Consider the following 22,264-nt stretch of genomic DNA (forward strand, 5'->3'; position numbering starts at 1 on the left):
TTTTTGCTAAGCCCATCCCCCATTCCATAGAGCCCACTGCAAGTTGAATTGTCTGCCATTTAGCATTAGCCAATAGAGACTGACATCCACTTACAGACAGATGTCAATCACAGATTGTGTGAGGACGTATCTAGACAGAGAGAGTAGGAATTTTTTTCTAGTGGATAAGTAAGTCTTGAAAATCTATATGTATAATAAACCCCACAATGTGAGAATAATAATTGTAAAACATTGTGTTTTAGCTCTGTTGGCCGGCTAGAGGTGCATGTTAATCAACAAGAGGCGTTTCTTTTGGTCGTAAATATGCAAGTAGTGAAAACTGCACAATACATGTATCAGCCACTAGATGGTGGTGTTGGATAGAATGAACTTCCAGATGGGTCCTCAAGAAGATTTGTTCAAAGGCCAGATTTTTTCTCCAGCAGACACCGTGCGCCAGATGCTCTTCTAAAATACTTAAAAATTCTAAAATACAGTATAACTGCTGCACATTAAATAATAAAAAAGAAATGTTGAATGAGAGCTATGCTGGTGAAAATTCTCAGCCATCCAGGCCATGGTGATCCAAAGAGGTTCAAATAAAGGCAACTGGAATTCTTTGTTTTCTTGAAGACATTTCGCTCCTCATTGGAGGAGCTTTGTCAATTCTGGCTGATGAGTCATTTGCCTCCATTGTGTGGGGGTTAAATTGATTAAATGCAGAAGGGTGTGACCTAGACTGAAACTGTTTGGGGATTAGATTCAGAGATGCATTGTGTGTACTAGAGAGGTGAAACCCGAGTCTTCCTTCTCTTTTTAATGTAGTTTTTTCCCCCCATTCCATTTATGGCTTATTTTACTCCTCTCTCCACCCATCAATCTTCTCTGTTCAGAATGTTTTCTTTTTTTATATTCAAAAGCGTGTCTCTTTTCCTTCGGGTGTAAGTGGACTGCAGATTGTTGACCTGAAGAGGTGGGGCTCTCCTATGTTGTGTTGCATAGTTGTTTGGTTTGCTCTATGAAGCAATCTAGACATTCCACGCTGCATTGGACTGTACAAACAACGCCACTAAGCTTCTGTTTGGGTGTCTTGTCTTTTGCATGGACCAACTTCTGTCTGAAGATGTTGTTGAGTTTAAAGTTTACCAAGATGTTGTGTCTTGAGGTCTATGAGTTTATAATAATTTTTGATTACATGCTGATTTCAGTTAGTTTAATTTGATATAGAAAAATAGTAGAAAATTCTCTATTCTTGATTCAGTAATATTTGGGGGACGGGTTGAAAGGTCTGGCGGACCAGATGTGTCCCGTGGGCCGCCATTTAAGGTTCACTGGTGTAGAGAGTAGTGAGAATTGTGTTTAGCATCAGTAGGGTCTGAGCTTCATCATGGGTGGATAGCATGTGTGTACAATCTGATTTCGAGCAGCAAGACAGAAATAAATGCAAAAACACTCACACATAAAGGATTAGTGGTCACTCTTTTGATTGTAGTTTTAGTTGCATTTGAATCACATAAAAAAGGTTTGCATGGTGTAGTAGCCAGTGTTCTAAAGTTTCTTTAAAGGTATTGATATTTGGAGGCCCTCAGGCCCAAACAGTTCGGCTGGGCAGAAAGGTCTGGCGGGCCGGATTTGGCCCGCGGGTTGCCAGTTGTGGACCACTGGTTTAAAGGGACCTAAACAAAATGATATTGTGTTCTGAACCACTGCGTGGCAGTGGTTGTGCTTGTGTTTATATAGAAATGCAGAAGTAGGTTCCAGGGGAGTTCCCAAGAAATGCTGCTGGATGAATGATGGATGTACACGAACTCCTGTAATAAAGTTCTCCTGGATAAAGTTATCACTACTGCCAGCATCCTAAACACCCCACAACAAATATTTCTCAACAAGGCATTACATATGAGTGATCTACAATAACTATGTGATGTAGTGGGCAGAGCATTAAAACTATTAATTAGCTAGCTCAACATTTTTGTGAAAGTCAATGAGTTGCATTTATAGGACAGCACCAGCTCACGAGGTAAGGCAGAATGTGCAGTAAAGGGTCAAATGTGCATGAAAAATGGATTCTCTGTAAGAGTGATCTGGGAGCCTAGAAAAGTACCACATGAATCTAATTAAACAATAATTATTAACATTATTACAGGAGGGAAACAGGTGTGAAAAGAATGGGTGTCATCAATATCTTGCAAATCCTACTAATAATAGCAGGTAAGTTTGAACTTAAAATATGTTAGTAGTGAAAAAGAAATTAAGAGCACTACTCTAAAATACAATAACTTATATGTTATACAGTGGGAATAACGTGGAAAAACAAAACCGCAGCTGGCCAATCCACAACGGAGGAAGCTACAGCAACAATTACAGCTGAACCTACTACCACAATATCTCCAACAGCAACAGCTGCTACGACTACAACCACAGAAGGTTCAACAATGACCACTGCAGCTCCAAACACAACAACTGAAAAAACTACAACCACAGCTGCCCAAACAACAACTACAAGTGATCCACCAACAACCACAGCTGCTCCAACAACAACCACAGCCGCCCCAAGAACAACCACAGCTGCCCCAACAACAACTACAAAAGCTCAAACAACAACCACAGCTGCCCCAACAACAACCACAGCTGCCCCAACAACAACCACAGCTGCCCCAACAACAACCACAGCTGCCCCAACAACAACCACAGCCGCCCCAACAACAACCACAGCTGCCCCAACAACAAGCACACCTGCCCCAACAACAACTACAAGTGCTCCAACAACAACTACAGCTGCTCCAACAACAACCACAGCTGCCCCAACAACAACCACAGCTGCCCCAACAACAACTACAAGTGTTCCAACAACAACCACCGCTGCTCCAATTACAACAACAGATGCTCCAACAACAACCTCGGCAGCTCCATCTACAACCACAACCACCCCAACAACAACCACAGCTGCCCCAACAACAACCACAGCTGCCCCAACAACAACTACAAGTGCTCCAAGAACAACCACAGCTGCTCCAACATCAACCACAGCTGCCCCAGCAACTACAAATGCTTCAACAACAACCACAGCTGCCCCACCAACAACCACAGCCGCCCCAACAACTACAAGTGCTCCAAAAAAAACCACAGCTGCCCCAACAACCACAGCTGCTCCAACAACCACAGCTGCCCCAACAACAACCACAGCCGCCCCAACAACAACCACAGCCGCCCCAACAACTACAAATGCTCCAACAACAACCACAGCTGCTCCAATAACAACCACAGCCGCCCCAACAACAACCAGAGCTGCCCCAACAACAACCACAGCCGCCCCAACAAATACAAATGCTCCAACAACAACCACAGCTGCCCCCACAACAACTACCGCTGCTCCAACAACAACCACAGCCGCCCCAACAACAACCACAGCTGCCCCAACAACAAGCACACCTGCCCCAACAACAACTACGGATGCTCCAACAACAACCACAGCTGCTCCAACAACAACCACAGCTGCCCCAACAACAACCACAGCTGCCCCAAAAACAACCACAGCTGCCCCAAAAACAACCACAGCCGCCCCAACAACAACCACAGCTGCCCCTAAAACAACTACAAGTGCTCCAACAACAACCACAGCTGCTCCAACTACAACAACAGTTGCTCCAACAACAACCTCGGCAGCTCCATCTACAACCACAGCCGCCCCAACAACAACCACAGCTGCCCCTAAAACAACTACAAGTGCTCCAACAACAACCACAGCTGCCCCAACAACAACCACAGCCGCTCAAACAACAACCACAGCTGCCCCAACAACAACTACAAGTGCTCCAACAACAACCACAGCTGCCCCAACAACAACAACTACCGCTGCTCCAACAACAACCACAGCTGCTCCAACAACAACCACAGCTGCCCCAACAACCACAGCTGCCCCAACAACAACCACAGCTGCCCCAACAACAACCACAGCCGCCCCAACAACAACCACAGCCGCCCCAACAACTACAAATGCTCCAACAACAACCACAGCTGCCCCAATAACAACCACAGCCGCCCCAACAACAACCACAGCTGCCCCAACAACAACCACTTCTGCCACAACAACAACTACTGCTGCTCCAACAACAACCACAGCTGCTCCAACAACCACAGCTGCCCCAACAACAACCACTTCTGCCACAACAACAACTACTGCTGCTCCAACAACAACCACAGCTGCTCCAACAACCACAGCTGCCCCAACAACAACCACAGCTGCCCCAACAACTACAAATGTTCCAACAACAACCACAGCCGCCCCAACAACAACCACAGCTGCCCCAACAACTACAAATGTTCTTACAACAACCACAGCTGCCCCAATAACAACCACAGCCACCCAAACAGCAACCACAGCTGCACCAAAAACAACCACAGCCGCCCCAACAACAACAAATGCTCCAACAACAACCACAGCTGCCCCAACAACAATTACCGCTGCCCCAACAAAAACCACAGCTGCCCCAACAAAAACCACAGCCGCCCCAACAACTACAAATGCTCCAACAACAACCACAACTGCCCCAATAACAACCACAGCCACCCCAACAACAACCAGAGCTGCCCCAACAACAACCACAGCCGCCCCAACAACTACAAATGCTCCAACAACAACCACAGCTGCCCCAACAACTACTACAGCTGCTCCAACAACAACCACAGCTGACCCAACAACAACCACAGCCGCCCAAAAAACAACCACAGCTGCCCCAACAACAAGCACACCTGCCCCAACAGCAACCACAGCTGCACCAAAAACAACCACAGCCGCCCCAACAACAACAAATGCTCCAACAACAACCACAGCTGCCCCAACAACAATTACCGCTGCCCCAACAACAACCACAGCTGCCCCAACAAAAACCACAGCCGCCCCAACAACTACAAATGCTCCAACAACCACAGCTGCCCCAATAACAACAATAGCCGCCCCAACAACAACCACAGCCGCCCCAACAACTACAAGTGCTCCAACAAAAACCACAGCTGCCCCAACAACAACTACCGCTTCTCCAACAACAACCACAGCTGCTCCAACAACCACAGCTGCCCCAACAAAAACCACAGCCGCCCCAACAACTACAAATGCTCCAACAACAACCACAACTGCCCCAATAACAATCACAGCCGCCCCAACAACAACCACAGCTGCCCCAACAACAACCACAGCCGCTCCAACAACTATAAATGCTCCAACAACAACCACAGCTGCCCCAACAACTACTAAAGCTGCTCCAACAACAACCACAGCTGCCCCAACAACAACCACAGCCGCCCAAAAAACAACCACAGCTGCCCCAACAACAAGCACACCTGCCCCAACAACAACTACAAGTGCTCCAACAACAACCACAGCTGTTTCAACAACAACCACAGCTGCCCCAACAACAACCACAGCTGCCCGAACAATAACCACAGCCGCCCCAACAACAACCACAGCTGCCCCAACAACAACTACAAGTGCTCCAACAACAACCACCACTGCTCCAACTACAACAACAGTTGCTCCAACAACAACCTCGGCAGCTCCATCTACAACCACAGATGCCCCAACAACAACCACAGCTGCCCCTAAAACAACTAAAAGTGCTCCAACAACAACGACAGCTGCTCCAACAACAACGACAGCTGCTCCAACAACAACCACAGCTGCCCCAACAACAACCACAGCCGCCCCAACAACAACCACAGCTGCCCCAACAACTACAAATGCTCCAACAACAACCACAGCTGCCCCAACAACAACTACAAGTGCTCCAACAACAACCACAGCTGCCCCGAAAACAACTACAGCTGCTCCAACAACGACAGCCGCCCCAACAACAACAAATGCTCCAACAACAACCACAGATGCCCCAATAACAACCACAGCTGCCCCAACAACAACCACACCTGCCCCAACAACAACCACAGCTGCCCCAACAACAACCACAGCCGCCCCAGCAACTACAAATGCTCCAACAACAACCACAGCCGCCCCAACAACAACTACAAATGCTCCAACAACAACCACAGCTGCCCCAACAACAACCACAGCCGCCCCAACAACTAAAAATGCTCCAACAACAACCACAGCTGCCCCAACTACAACCACAGCTGCTCCAACAACCACAGCTGCCCCAACAACAACCACAGCCGCCCCAACAACTACAAATGCTCCAACAACAACCACAGCTGCCCCCATAACAACCACAGCCGCCCCAACAACAACCACAGCTGCCCCAACAACAACTACAGCTGCATCAACAAAAACCACCACTGCCTCAACAACCACAGCTGCCCCAACAACTACAACTGCTCCAACAACAACCACACCCGCCCAAACAACAACCACAGATGCCCCAATAACAACCACAGCTGCTCCAACAACCACAGATGCCCCAACAACAACCACAGATGCCCCAACAACAACCACAGCTGCCCCAACAACAACTACAATTGCTCCAACAACAACCACAGCTGCCCCAACAACTACCACAGCTGCCTCAACAACAACCACAGCTGCCCCAACAACAACCACAGCCGCCCCAACAACAACCACAGCTGCCCCAACAACAACTACAAGTGCTCCAAAAACAACCACAGCTGCTCCAACTGCAACAACATTTGCTCCAACAACAACCACAGCAGCTCCATCTACAACCACAGCCGCCCCATCAACAACCACAGCTGCCCCAACAACAACCACAGCTGCCCCAACAACAACCACAGCTGCCCCAACAACAACCACAGCTGCTCTAACAACAACCAAAGCCGCCCCAACTACAACCATAGCTGCTCTGACTTCAAGCACAACTGCTCCAACTACAACAGCAACTGAACCAACTACTACCACAAAAGCTCAAACAACAACAATCACAGCTGCTCCAACAACAGCTACACCAGCCACAACAAAAAGCACAGCTGCTCCCACTATAACCACAGCTGCCCCAACCACACTCACAGCAACTCGGACTACAACCACAACTGCTCCACCAACAACCACAGCAGCTCGAACCATAACTACCATTGCAGCTCCAACAACAACCATAGCTACTACAACTACATCCACAACAGCCCCAACCCCAACAACCACTGCAGCTCCAACAACCACCACACAAGCCCCCATGACAACCACAGCTTTTCCAACTACAACAACTGAACCAACAAAAACCACAGCTATCCCAACAAACACAGGTGCTCCCACTGCAAGTACAGCTGCTCCAGCAACAACAACCACAGTAGCTCCAACTACAACCACAACCACACCAGCCACAACAACAACAGCTGCTCCAACAACAACCACAGTTTCACCAACAACAACCACAGATGCTCCAGCTATGACCACAGCAGATACAACAACAACCACCACAATAATTCCAACTACTACCACAACTGAACCAACTACTACCACAAAAGCTCAAAGAAGAACCACATATGCTCCAAGTCTGACCACAGCCCCAACAACGACGACAACAACAACCACTGCAGGCCCAACAAGGACAACAACCACTGCAGCCCCAACAACAACCACAGTGGCTGAAACAACAATCACAGTATCCCCAACTATAGTTCAAAGTCCAACAATAGCAAAGCAGCTTACATTTAGATCTACAGATGCATTTTCTGAGGATTTGTACAATCCAAGCAGTGAACTCTTCAAAGCACGAGCAAGCCTAATAGAGGAACTTGTAAGTATTCCTCTTTAATACATTCTCCAAAACTTTCCACTGATCTTTTTTCAAAACGATTTTATAATATTCACATTTTCAAAAGTTTACGCTTTTGTAATCAAGAGTTCTGAAAAGGACTGCATTTGCCTTGCAGCTTGAAGAAAGCAGGTTTGATACTGTCTCTCTGTGCATGTATGCATTTTCTCTGGGTATTCTGGTTCATCTCTGCACACAAAACAAATGCATGTTTGCTAATGACGGTTCTCAGTCATCAGGTCATGGTAATCTAAAAGGGTTCATAAAAGGGTTCAAATGAATTCAACTGAACTTCTTTGGTTTCTTGAAAACGTTTCGGCTTTTATTTGAGGAGCTTTTTCAATTCTGACTTAGCTTAGCTTAGGGTCAAGCTTATAACAGCAGATGTCTATTGTTCCTTAATGAACAGAAACTACTCATGAGTTCCCCTACACCTGATTTGTTCTGGGAGTGATTGTATTTATTATGTAGCCTAAGAAAGCCATGGATTGCAAAGGTCGTAAACAGATCATGTGTTCTGGTTTGGAAACATGACAGTTGACCTTTAGCACATTGATAAAGATGGCCGGGCAGTGTAATGACTTTTGCATTCCTTGGCTTTCTTAAGCTACAATTATATGCAGGAGGGTGTGAGCTAGACTGAAACTATTGGGGAATACAATTCAGAACTGCTATAAAGCTATCTACGTCAAACAGCAAAACAACCTACATTAAATAGAGGAGGAGGCCTCAGGTGTTACTTTTCCAGGACCTATATTGCAGCTCTGAATTTAATTAACAAACAGTTTTAACCTAGGTCACACCCTCCGGCATCTAATCAATAAAATTACTAACCGGGGATAGGGAGGAGGGGTACTCATAAGTAGTTTCTGCTCAATAAGTAAATTTAGGCAGCCTCAGCTTATAAGCTTGACTCTCCCATATTCCACTCAAAATTGAGAAAGCTCCTCGGATGAGAAGCAAAATGTCTTCAAACAACCAAAAAAGTCTAGTTGCTTTCTGTCAAACCCCTTTGGAAATGCATGTTTAGTTAATACACTAGTTCTTAATTATTTTATGTCACTCCAACTCCATCCCCAATCTCTGTGGCAGGACCCCCACCCTAAAACTTGCTGATTACTTCGACCTGATCATTATAAAAGTAGCTCACGGGAGAATTTGAGGTCTCCCTCTTAAAAGCCATGTTGAGTACCCAAGCCCATAATCACATAACATTTGAGTAGAATGTCAAGCTAAGCTCTTATAGCTGATGGGGTTTTTTTTTTTCAGACTCACTTGCATCATCAATAATCTTGAAATCCGATAGTCCTACTGGTACATATACTGATATATTATCAAGGTGGACTTGTAATCGTTTTCTATTCATCAATTTTCACGCTTACTGGGCTAGGAAGGAAAACCTATTAGCACATTAACCCCCCAAAGCATTTTCATCACCAGCCGCCACCATGGTCTTTTCCTAGTTTCTAACTGTGTTTAAACAAAATCCAAAGTCATCAATTGCAGTGCCTCGTCCCTTTCCTCTCTCTGCTCTAGTAACTGTATCTACCTTTAAAAGGTTCTTCTCTGCCTCATTTAACAGACTGTTGCTTAATCTGTGCACCGCCAAAATCTAGTGACTGGAAGCTTTTTTAGTATACAGGCAAGAAAAAAGATAGTAGCAATGATGGGTACACCATTCCATGTTTTGGCAGTAGTTTTCACCCTCACTTGCATTCTGTATCTCTTTTTCCCAAGCGGTCAAGCTAAAACTTACAGTACTTTGAGGATTCAAAGCAATATTTTTAAGTTTCTTGATGCATCTAAATAGAAAAATAATAAAAGTGCAAAATGTTAATGACACAATTAAGAAAAGAGTTTGCACACATCTCCATGGCAAAACAAAAGGAAAACAATGATGTTTAACTACACTTACTGCCATACTTAAAAAAAGCAAACAAAAACAAAACCCTCCATGATCCAGAATACTTTCAGGCAGAAATTTGTTGATGCTAACAAACAGGGATTTTATTGCCTTTATTTAAATGTAGTTTGAACTTTTGATCATTTTAAATTATTATTATTATTATTATTATTAGTAGTAGTAGTAGTAGTAGTAGTACTAGTAGTAGTAGTTGTTGTTGTTGTAGCAGTAATAGTAAAAGTATTATTATTAAAGCACTATTCTTCAGTTTTGCCACATAAACAGAACAGAACATTGAAAATGTAGCAGTAAATTTAACGTGGACATGACAAATTATTTGCTATAATTGAAAGCACAACACATTTTTGTCACATGCATTATAAACTAATTGTTTTTCTTCCTGTTCTGCAGCTTACACCAATATTCTTCAGACAATTAAAGATTTTTTTCACTCTGAGAGTAGCCCATTTCAGGTATGTATTATAAAGAACTCTGTCACAATGTTAAGATTATCAGTCGTTATTTACATCTTCCCTTCCTTTTTGCAGACCTGGGTCAGTCGTGAACACTGTGGACCTAACTTTTAATTCAACAGCTGTTCCAAATGACACAGCAATCGTAAATGCGTTGGTCAGCGAAGCTTCAACCATCACCAACTTCACCATTGACACGACCAACATTACTGTGGAAATCCTAGGTATGAAAAATAAATAGAAAAATGGCTTTCGTGGAAAACTGCATCGATTTACAAAATAACCATATAGATTTGTTTCAAAAACACAATCTTCAATGACGTGTTATGAACACTGATTTAAGTTTAAAAGAAATAATCAGCTTTTGTCTTATTTCTTTCAATTTTTGTTGTTACCTAGTAAGTAGAAGATTTAACCTAACTATTAAATTTGCTACTGCAGCCCCAAAAACTACAACATTTGCTCCAACCACATCCACACCAGCCACAACTACAACCAAAGCAGCTCTAACCACAACAGCAGCACCAACAACAACCACAGCTGCCCCCACAACAACCAAAGCTGCCCCAACAACAACCACAGCTGCTCTAACAACAACCACAGCTGCTCCAACAACAACCACAGCTGCACCAATAACAACCACAGCTTTACCAACATCAACCACAGCTTCACCAACAACAACCACAGCTGCTTCAACAACAACCACAGCTGCCCCAGCTACAACCACAGCTGCTCCAACATCAACCACAACTGCACCAACAACCAAAGCTGCTTCAACTACAACCACAGCTGCCCCAGCTACAACCACAGCTGCCCCAGCTACAACCACAGCTGCACCAACAACAACCACAGCTGCACCAACAATAACCACAGCTGCCCCAGCTACAACCACAGCTGCTCCAACATCAACCACAACTGCACCAACAACCACAGCTAATTCAACTACAACCACAGCTGCCCCAGCTACAACCACAGCTGCACCAACAACAACCACAGCTGCACCAACAACAACCACAGCTGCACCAACAACAACCACAGCTGCTTCAACAACAACCACAGCTGCACCAACAACAACCACAGCTGCACCAACAACAACCACAGGTGCCCCAGCTACAACCACAGCTGCTCCAACATCAACCACAACTGCACCAACAACCACAGCTAATTCAACTACAACCACAGCTGCCCCAGCTACAACCACAGCTGCACCAACAACAACCACAGCTGCACCAACAACAACCACAGCTGCTCCAACAACAACCACAGCTGCACCAACAACAACCACAGCTGCTTCAACAACAACCACAGCTGCACCAACAACAACCACAGCTGCACCAACAACAACCACAGCTGCCCCAGCTACAACCACAGCTGCTCCAACATCAACCACAGCTGCACCAACAACAACCACAGCTGCACCAACAACAACCACAACTGCTCCAACAACAACCACAGCTGCACCAACAACAACCACAGCTGCACCAACAACAACCACAGTTGCTTCAATAACAACCACAGCTGCCCCAACATCAACCACAGCTGCACCAACAACAACCACAGCTGCTCCAACAACAACCACAGCTGCACCAACAACAACAACAGTTGCTTCAACAACAACCACAGCTGCCCCAACAACAACCACAGCTGCACCAACAACCACAGCCGCTCCAACATCAACCACAGCTGCTTCAACAACAACCACAGCTGCACCAACAACAACCACAGCTGCACCAACAACAACAAACATAGCTGCACCAACAACAACCACAGCTGCCCCAACAACAACCACAGCTGCACCAACAACAACTACAGCTGCTCCAACAACAACCACAGCTGCCCCAACAACAACCACAGCTGTCCCAACAACAACCACAGCTGTCCCAACAACAACCACAGCTGCTCCAATCACAACCACAGCTGCTCCAACAACAACCACAGCTGCTCCAACAACAACCACAGCTGCTCCAATCACAACCACAGCTGCTTCAACAACAACCACAGCTGCAGCAACAACAACCACAGCTTCCCCAACAACAACCACTGCTGCTCCAAAAACAACCACAGCTGCCCCAACAACAACCACAGCTGCTCCAATCACATCCACAGCTGCTCCAATCACAACCACAGCTGCTTCAACAACACCCACAGCTGCACCAACAACAACCACAGCTGCCCCAACAACAACCACTGCTGCTCCAAAAACAGCCACAGCTGCCCCAACAACAACCACAGCTGCACCAACAACAACCACAGCTGCACCAACAACAACAACAGCTGCCCCAACAACAGCCACAGCTGCACCGACAACAACCTCAGCTGCTCCAACAACAACCACAGCTGCACCAACAACAACCACAGCTGCTTCAACAACAACCACAGCTGCACCAACAACAACCACAGCTGCACCAACAACAACCACAGCTGCCCCAGCTACAACCACAGCTGCTCCAACATCAACCACAGCTGCCCCAACAACAACCACTGCTGCTCCAAAAACAGCCACAGCTGCCCCAACAACAACCACAGCTGCACCAACAACAACCACAGCTGCACCAACAACAACAACAGCTGCCCCAACAACAGCCACAGCTGCACCGACAACAACCTCAGCTGCTCCAACAACAACCACAGCTGCCCCAACAACAACCACAGCTTCCCCAACAACAACCACAGCTTCCCCAAAAACAACCACAGCTGCTCCAACAACAACCACAGCTGCCCCAACAACAACAACCACAGCTGCACCAAAAACAACAACAGCTGCCCCAGCTACAACCACAGCTGCACCAACAACAACCACAGCTGCACCAACAACAACCACAGCTGCTCCAACAACAACCACAGCTGCACCAACAACAACCACAGCTGCCCCAGCTACAACCACAGCTGCTCCAACATCAACCACAACTGCACCAACAACCACAGCTGCTTCAACTACAACCACAGCTGCCCCAGCTACAACCACAGCTGCCCCAACAACAACCACAGCTGCACCAACAACAACCACAGCTGCTCCAACATCAACCACAGCTGCACCAACAACAACCACAGCTGCTTCAACAACAACCACAGCTGCACCAACAACAACCCCAGCTACAACCACAGCTGCTCCAACATCAACCACAGCTGCACCAACAACAACCACAGCTGCACCAACAACAACCACAGCTGCTCCAACAACAACCACAGCTGCACCAACAACAACCACAGCTGCACCAACAACAACCACAGTTGCTTCAACAACAACCACAGCTGCCCCAACAACAACCACAGCTGCACCAACAACCACAGCCGCTCCAACATCAACCACTGCTGCACCAACAACAACCACAGCTGCTCCAACAACAACCACAGCTGCACCAACAACAACCACAGCTGCACCAACAACAACCACAGTTGCTTCAACAACAACCACAGCTGCCCCAACAACAACCACAGCTGCACCAACAACCACAGCCGCTCCAACATCAACCACAGCTGCACCAACAACAACCACAGCTGCACCAACAACAACCACAGCTGCACCAACAACAACAAACATAGCTGCACCAACAACAACCACAGCTGCCCCAACAACAACAACAGCTGCCCCAACAACAGCCACAGCTGCCCCAACAACAGCCACAGCTGCACCAACAACAACCACAGTTGCTTCAACAACAACCACAGCTGCCCCAACAACAACCACAGCTGCCCCAACAACAACCACAGCTGCACCAACAACCACAGCCGCTCCAACATCAACCACAGCTGCTTCAACAACAACCACAGCTGCACCAACAACAACCACAGCTGCACCAACAACAACAAACATAGCTGCACCAACAACAACCACAGCTGCCCCAACAACAACAACAGCTGCCCCAACAACAGCCACAGCTGCACCGACAACAACCTCAGCTGCTCCAACAACAACCACAGCTGCCCCAACAACAACCACAGCTTCCCCAACAACAACCACAGCTTCCCCAAAAACAACCACAGCTGCTCCAACAACAACCACAGCTGCCCCAACAACAACAACCACAGCTGCTTCAACAACAACCACAACTGCACCAACAACAACCACAGCTGCACCAAAAACAACAACAGCTGCCCCAACAACAACCACAGCTGCCCCAACAACAACAACCACAGCTGCTTCAACAACAACCACAACTGCACCAACAACAACCACAGCTGCACCAAAAACAACAACAGCTGCCCCAACAACAGCCACACCTGCACCGACAACAACCACAGCTGCTCCAACAACAACCACAGCTGCCCCAACAACAACCACAGCTGCCCCAACAACAACCACAGCTGCACCAAAAACAACCACAGCTGCTCCAACAACAACCACAGCTGACCCAACAACAACAACCACAGCTGCTTCAACAACAACCACAACTGCACCAACAACAACCACAGCTGCACCAAAAACAACGACAGCTGCTCCAACAAAAACCACAGCTGCCCCAACAACAACAACCACAGCTGCTCCAACATCAACCACAGCTATTCTAACTACAACCACAGTTGCTCCAACAATAACCACAGCTTCCCCAACAACAACCACAGCTGCTCCAACAACAACCACAGCTGCCCCAACAACAACCACAGCTGCTCCAACAACCACCGCTGCTCCATCAACAACCACAGCTGCCCCAACAACAACCACAGCTGCCCCAACAACAACCACAGTTGCCCCAACAACTACAGCTGCTCCAACCACACCAGCCATAATAACAACCACAGCTGCCCCAACAGCGACCAGGACTGCCCCATCAATTCAAATTCCAACAACAAGGCGGCTTACATTTAGATCTACAGATTCTCCATTTTCTGACGATTTGCTTAATCCAAACAGCAGCCTCTTTAAAGCACGGGAGTTCCTAATAAAAGAAATTGTAAGTATTTCTCTTTAAAATATCTTCCAAAATTTTAGAGCATTTTCTAAAGAAAATAAGATACATGTTTACATCAGAATAATTAACACATTTTTTTCTTGGAAAATGATTCACATTTTCAAAAATGTAAACTTTTGTAATTAAGTATTTACAAGCAGATGCATGTTCTGATTGGAAAACAACTACTGGAAAAGGACTGCATGGTCGTTTAGTTTTTCATTGCAGCTCAAAGAAAGCAGGTTTCTCTTGGCATGGTTTGCATGTTTTCCTGATGCATGCATGCATTGTCTCTGCATATTCTGGTTAATGTCCACACACATGCATGTTTGGTTAATTCTGTAGTTCTCAGTATGTCACCCCCACTTAACCCCCAACCCCCTGTGGTAGGAAGGGAAGCCTGTTATTATAATTAGCCCCATGGTCATAATTTTGGGTGGGGACAGGGGGGAGATGCCCCCCCCACACACACACACACACACTTTTTCCAAAGTCATGTTTTGACCCCTGCACTTTTTACCATCCAAAAACAATATTACACTATATTAAATTGACACTGGTTGAGCTCTAGGACCAAGCGGAAAACAACAGTTTGTGTTGAAGCCTGTTTCCCATTAGAGCATAATGTAAAGATCCCCCCCCTTCTAAAGTGAAAATTATGTCCATGATTAGCCCCAAAAAGCTTTTTCTTCATCCAGCTGCCACCATGGCCTTTACAGAGTTTCTGACTGTATTTATGCAAAATCCAAGCTATGCAGCCTTTATAGAATTGCCTGGTCTCTTTTGGTTGACTACCATCAATTACTGTGGTGCCTTAGCCCTTTCCTCTTTCTGCTCTTCTAACTGTATCTGTCTTTATAGGCTTCTTCTCTGCCTCAATTAACAGGCAGACTGTTGATTAGTCTGTGCACTGCCAAAACCCAGTGAGTTTTTTGGTGTTCAAGCATGAAAAAAGTCAGTAATAATAACTGGTCCTCATGCCTCTTGCACTCCATTAACTCCCCACTGTGCCCTCCCCTAATTGAGAAGCACCGGGTTATTTGGTGACTGTGTATGAAACCGGTTGTTTCTCTGTTGTCCAGCTCATATCTGCCAACTTATATGAGATGTTACCTGCCTCTTGCCAAATGACTGCTGTTAGTAAACAGAAGCTTTCCTGTGACCCTAGTAAAGAGTTTAGGAAAATACTGACAAAATCCATGACTGAGAACAGTTTAATTCATTTTCTTTTATTTTTTTGATGGGTAGACATTCTATTTGTTTTCATCCATCCTTGTATTTTTTAGCCTCGCTTGCATTCTGAATCACTTTTTCTCAAGCAATGTACCCCAAAATGACTGAACTTTGTTTGATGAATCGAATTATTGCTATTTTTTGTGTTGATGCCTCTAAATAGAAAAGTAAGCAAAGCACAAAATGTTAATGTCACTATCAAGAAAATGGTTAGCACATGTTTTCCAAGGCAAAAGTAAGAAAAAAATGTGTGTAACTAAATTTTACTGCCATGCATAACAAAACCCTTTCCTGAATACATTCAGGTGGAAGTTATTAGATTGTAATAAACAAGGCTTTATTGCTTTTCTTCGTTCTTTTCTTTTAATAAAATTTACTGTATAAAAATTTTTAATCTAAAATTTATTTTGATCATTTATTATTATTATTATTATTAATAAAGTAATTGACTGCATTTTTACATTTATACTGTTTCAGTTTTGCTGGTCAAACTTTAATAATTCTTTTAAGTTTTTAATTTCACTGATTCTTGCTTATATTCTTAAAAATACATTTAATGTGAACATGACATTTTTTCTATAATGTTTTAAAGGACAACAAATTTTCGACATATGCAAAGTAAATTATTTGTCTTTCTTCTTGTTCTGCAGCTTACGCCAATATTCTCCAGAAAATTTAAATATTTCTTCTCTCTGATAGTAGTTTCTTTCAGGTAAGTGTTTAGAGACGTATTTCACATTGTTGAGATTCTCTATCATTATTTGTTCAAATAGAATTGACTTGTCTTTTCTTATTTTTTGCAGATCTGGGTCAGTCATGAACACTGTGGACCTAACTTTTGATACAACAGGTGTTCCAAATGACACAGCGATAGCAGATCTATTGGTCAGCGAAGCTTCCACCATTACCAACTTCACCATTGACACGTCCAACATTACTGTGGAAAACCCAGGTATGAAAAAAATAAAAATAAATTATGACTATTGGGGAAAACTGAATCAATTTTAAAAATAACTAGATGGATACATGGATAGATTTATCTAGATTGTCTTTGAAATATCTCTTAATTTTGCCAAAGCAGCTCCAACCACAACCACATCTGCACCAACAACAACAGCTGCTCCAACAACAACCACAGCTGCACCAACAACAACCACAGTTGCTCCAACAACAGCCGCAGCTGCACCAACAACAACCGCACAAGTTCCATCTACAACCACCACGGCTCCAACAACAACCACAGCAACTCCAACCACAGCAGATACAACATCAACCTCAGCTGCTCCAACAACAACCACAGCTGCTCAAACAACAACCACAGCTGCTCCAACTAGAACCTCCACTGCTCCAACAACAGCCACAGCAAGTCCACCCACAACCACAGCAGCTGAAACATCAACCACAGCTGCTCCAAGAACAACCACAGCTGCCCCAACAAGAACCACAGCTGAACCAACAACAACCACAGCTGCCCCAACAACAACCACAGCCGCCTCAACAACCACAGCTGCCCCAACAACAACCACAACTGCTCGAACAACAACAACAGCTGCTGCAACCACAACCACAGAAGCTCCATCTACAACCACCATGGACCCAACGACAACCACAGCCGTCCCAACAACAACCACAGCTGCCTCAACAACCACAGCTGCCTCAACAACAACCACAACTGCTCGAACAACAACAACAGCTGCTCCAACAACAACCACAGCCGCCCCAACAACAACCACAGCCGCCCCAACAACAACCACAGCTGCCCCAACAACAACTACCGCTGCTCCAACAACAACCACAGCTGCCCAAACAACAACCACAGCTGCCCCAACAACAACCACAGCTGCCCCAACATCAACCACAGCCTCCCCAACAACAACTACAAGTGCTCCAACAACAACCACCGCTGCTCCAACTACAACAAAAGTTGCTCCAACAACAACCACGGCAGCTCCATATACAACCACAGCCGCCCCAACAACAACCACAGCCGCCCCAGCAACAACTACAAGTGCTCCAACAACAACCACAGCTACTCCAACTACAACCTCCACTGCTCCAAGAACAACCACAGCTACCCCAACAACAACCACAGCTGAACCAACAACAACCACAGCTGCCCCAACAACAACCACAACTGCTCAAACAACAACAGCAGCTGCTGCAACCACAACCACAGAAGCTCCATCCACAACAACAGCTGCTCCAACAGCAACCACAGCCGCCCCAACAACAACCACAGCAGCCCCAACAACAACCACAGCTGCCCCAACAACAACTACAAGTGCTCCAACAACAACCACAGCCGCCCCAACAACAACCACAGCTGCCCCAACAACAACTACCGCTGCTCCAACAACAACCACAGCCGCCCCAACAACAGCCACAGCCGCCCCAACAACAACCACAGCCGCCCCAACAACAACTACAAGTGCTCCAACAACAACCACAGCTGCCCCAACAACAACCACAGCCACCCCAACAACAACCACAGCTGCCCCATCAACAACTACCGCTGCTCCAACAACAACCTCAGCCGCCCCAACAACAACCACAGCCGCTCCAACAACAACCACAGCCGCCCCAACAACAACCACAGCTGCCCCAACAACAACTACCGCTGCTCCAACAACAACCACAGCCGCCCCAACAACAACCACAGCTGCCCCAACAACAACTACCGCTGCTCCAACAACAACCACAGCTGCCCCAACAACAACTACAAGTGCTCCAACAACAACCACAGCCGCCCCAACAACTACAAGTGCTCCAACAACAACCACAGCCGCACCAACAACAACTACCACGGCTCCAACAACAACCACAGCTTCTCCAGCTACAACAACAGCTGCGCCAACAACAACCACAGCCGCCCCAACAACAACCACAGCCGCCCCAACATACACCACAGCCGCCTCAACAACCACAGCTGCCCCAACAACAACTACAAGTGCTCCAACAACAACCACACCCGCCCCAACAACAACCACAGCTGCCCCAACAACAACTACCGCTGCTCCAACAAAAACCACAGCTGCCCCAACAACAACTACCGCTGCTCCAACAACAACCACAGCTGCCCAAACAACAACCACACCTGCCCCAACAACAACCACAGCTGCCCCAACAACAACTACCGCTGCTCCAACAACAACCACAGCTGCCCAAACTACAACCACAGCTGCCCAAACAACAACCACACCTGCCCCAACAACAACCACAGCCGCCCCAAAAACAACTACAGGTGCTCCAACAACAACCACCGCTGCTCCAACTACAACAACAGCTGCTCCAACAACAACCACGGCAGCTCCATCTACAACCACAGCTGCCCCAACAAGAACTACCGCTGCTCCAACAACAACCAGAGCTGCTCCAGCTACAACAACAGCTGCTCAAACAACAACCACAGCCACCCCAACAACCACAGCTGCCCCAACAACAACCACAGCCACCTCAACAACAACTAAAAGTGTTCCAACAACAACCACAGCCGCCCCGACAACAACCACAGCTGCCCCAACAACAACCACTGCCGCCCCACCAACAACCACAGCTGCCCCAACAACAACCACAGCTGCCCCAACAACAACCACAGCTGCCTCAACAACAACCACAGCTGCCCCAAAAGCAAATACAAGTGCTCCAACAACAACCACAGCTGCCCCAACAATTACCACAGCTGCCCCAACAACAACTACAAGTGCTCCAACAACAACAACCACAGCAACTCCAACAACCACGGCAGCTCCATCTACAACCCCAGCTATCCAAACAACAATAACCACAGCAACTCCAACAACAAACACAGCAGCTCCTACAACAACGACAGCTGCTCCAACAACAACCACAGCAGCTCCAGCTAAAACCACAGCTGCCCCAACAACAACCACAGCTGCCCCAACAACAACCACAACTGCTCAAACAACAACAGCTGCTGCAACCACAACCACAGAAGCTCCATCTACAACCACCACGGCTCCAACAACAACCACAGCTGCTCCAGCTATAACAACAGCTGCCCCAACAACAACTACATCGTTTCCAACAACAACCGCAGCTGCTCCAACAACAACCACAGCTGCCCCAACAACAACTACAGCTGCCCCAACAACAACCACAGCTGCTCCAACAACAACCACAGCAGCTACAACAACAACCGCAGCTGCTCCAACAACAACCACAGCTGCTCCAAAAACAACCACAGATTCTCAAACAACAACCACAGAAGCTCCATCTACAACCACCTCTGCTCCAACAACCACAGCTGCCCCAACAACAGCCACACCTGCCCCAACAACAACTACAACTGCCCCAACAACAACCACAGCTGCTCCAACAGCAACCACATCTCCCCCAACAACCACAGCAACTTCAACAATAACCACAACTGCCCCAACAACCACACCTCCCCCAACAACAACTACAACTCCCGCAACAACAACCACAGCAACTCCAACAATAACCCCAGTTGCCCCAACAACAACAACTACAGCTGCTTCAACTACAACCACAGCAGCACCAACAACTCCATCTGCCACAACAACCACAGTTATGACCACGAGAACTCAAAACATTCAAGATGTCAAAGTAACAAGGCGAATTACTTTTAGAACTACAGACACAGCTTTTTCCAACAATTTGCTTCTTTCAACCAGCGACAGCTTTAAAGCACGAGTTAACCTCATAGAAATATTAGTAAGTAATTTTCTTTTACCCTTTACCTAACATTCTACAAAATATTTTTTTAAACTGAATTTTTTTCTTTTGACATTAGAAGATGCCCCTGTATGTTATCCAGGAAAATCAAGACAATGAACATTTGATTGTGTCATATCAATTTTCTCAGACGCTTGCAAAAACTTTTTTGGGGAAAAAAACAAACAACCGGAAATGGCCTTCATTGGGGATTAGTTAGTATTATTGTTACCAAACAGTTCGAAGGATGCAGACTTGAATTTCGGCTTCAACTATTGTTTGTTTTGGGTTTACTCTCAGTATTCTGGTGTAGCGTAATGGTTCTTAACCCCCACAGGCCAACCACATGCATTTTAATTTTGTGAGTGAGTTTGTAACTGGTTATAAATTCCAGTAAGGCCCTGGTTTTGTCTGGAAACCCATACAGGGAGTCCCTTATCTCTCACTTGATGTCTGCTGGAGTGAAGTATCAGCTTTTATGTAATCCCATTTAAGATTAAGCAGGTCAAAAGATGAGTGATTTAACCCTCCCACTGTCCTCATGGGTGACCCCGCCAAGAAAGTTGACCATTGAGCTGAGTTGATGGTTTATCCCTTGAGGTCCACATGGCAGGAATGAGGTGGTGCTCACCCAAGGCAATACTACAGAAAAAACTCGTCTTGAATTTTAAATCTAAAATCTTGTCTACTTCATGAAAACAAAACACTTCTCCAAAACCCTGAGTACCTTCAGGAAAAAAATTGTTTCAGATCAGAAGAAGGAGGTTTCATGGCAAATAGTTAACTTTTGGTGGGTTTTTACCATATACACTTGCTAAGTTTCTTTTGATTATTCAAATTCCTGTTTCAAATCGTAGAAGTTAATTTTAAATGACTGTGTATAAAACAAAATATTAGCTAAAATGTTTTAGATGAAAAACTCTTTTTTGACATTTATATTTTATCTATTGTAATTTTTCTTGTTTTTCTACAGCTCACGCCAATATTCAACAGACAATATCCCTTTTTCTACAGTTTCGTAGTGATTTATTTCAGGTAATTCCTAAGTCATTGAAATTGTATTTTTTGCTAAGGAATTATTTGTTATGAATTTTAAAATTGTATCTTAAATTCCTGTTTGCAGGCCTGGATCAATCATGAACACAGGGGACATAACTTTTAATTCAACAGGGGTTCCAAGTGACACTGAGATTATGAATCTGTTGGTCATGGAAGCTCCAAGAATCAACAACTTCACAATTGATACTTCCAATATCACTTTGGAAGACCCAAGTAAGCAAAACACTTAAACATTGGTTATTGTAAATGTTTTGATTAGTTACAAAATAAACTAAAAGAATAAAGGTTACATTAAATTTTTGTAAAAAAAAAACAATT

The 22,264-nt window shown here is 45.7% G+C and overlaps 2 protein-coding genes across 2 annotated transcripts in view; both read left to right on the forward strand.

Moving 5' to 3' along the window:
* Positions 1–346: 346 nt before the first annotated feature.
* LOC129154512 (mucin-2) lies at positions 347–10,311 on the forward strand. Its single transcript, XM_070542039.1, has 7 exons — positions 347–430; positions 900–952; positions 2,758–3,087; positions 3,226–3,405; positions 3,911–7,676; positions 10,009–10,070; positions 10,146–10,311. The coding sequence occupies exons 1-7, from the start codon at positions 347–349 to the stop codon at positions 10,309–10,311; spliced, it is 4,641 nt and encodes a 1,546-aa protein (XP_070398140.1).
* Positions 10,312–10,386: 75 nt separating this feature from the next.
* LOC107395384 (pneumococcal serine-rich repeat protein) overlaps positions 10,387–22,264 on the forward strand; it is a 39,134-nt gene continuing 27,256 nt past the window's right edge. Inside the window, exons 1-11 of the mRNA XM_070542043.1 lie at positions 10,387–10,391; positions 10,512–10,786; positions 12,303–12,451; positions 12,597–12,742; positions 12,997–14,962; positions 16,843–16,904; positions 16,996–17,144; positions 17,271–17,558; positions 17,700–20,887; positions 21,861–21,922; positions 22,011–22,159. Coding sequence (XP_070398144.1) covers positions 10,387–10,391; positions 10,512–10,786; positions 12,303–12,451; positions 12,597–12,742; positions 12,997–14,962; positions 16,843–16,904; positions 16,996–17,144; positions 17,271–17,558; positions 17,700–20,887; positions 21,861–21,922; positions 22,011–22,159 — 6,439 coding nt within the window. The remainder of the gene's footprint in view (positions 10,392–10,511; positions 10,787–12,302; positions 12,452–12,596; positions 12,743–12,996; positions 14,963–16,842; positions 16,905–16,995; positions 17,145–17,270; positions 17,559–17,699; positions 20,888–21,860; positions 21,923–22,010; positions 22,160–22,264) is intronic.

Source organism: Nothobranchius furzeri, chromosome 2, assembly GCF_043380555.1.
Source record: "Nothobranchius furzeri strain GRZ-AD chromosome 2, NfurGRZ-RIMD1, whole genome shotgun sequence".
In the NCBI taxonomy this organism is placed as follows: domain Eukaryota; kingdom Metazoa; phylum Chordata; class Actinopteri; order Cyprinodontiformes; family Nothobranchiidae; genus Nothobranchius; species Nothobranchius furzeri.

Bases quoted from the DNA above. Each gene is read 5' to 3' on its own strand.
- LOC129154512 (XM_070542039.1), top strand. From the start codon at position 347: ATGGTGGTGTTGGATAGAATGAACTTCCAGATGGGTCCTCAAGAAGAT. The intron at 431-899 runs GTGCGCCAGATG...TATATTCAAAAG, and splicing joins TTTTTTCTCCAGCAGACACC to CGTGTCTCTTTTCCTTCGGG. The intron at 3,406-3,910 runs GCACACCTGCCC...CCCAACAACAAC, and splicing joins CACAGCTGCCCCAACAACAA to CACAGCTGCCCCAACAACAA.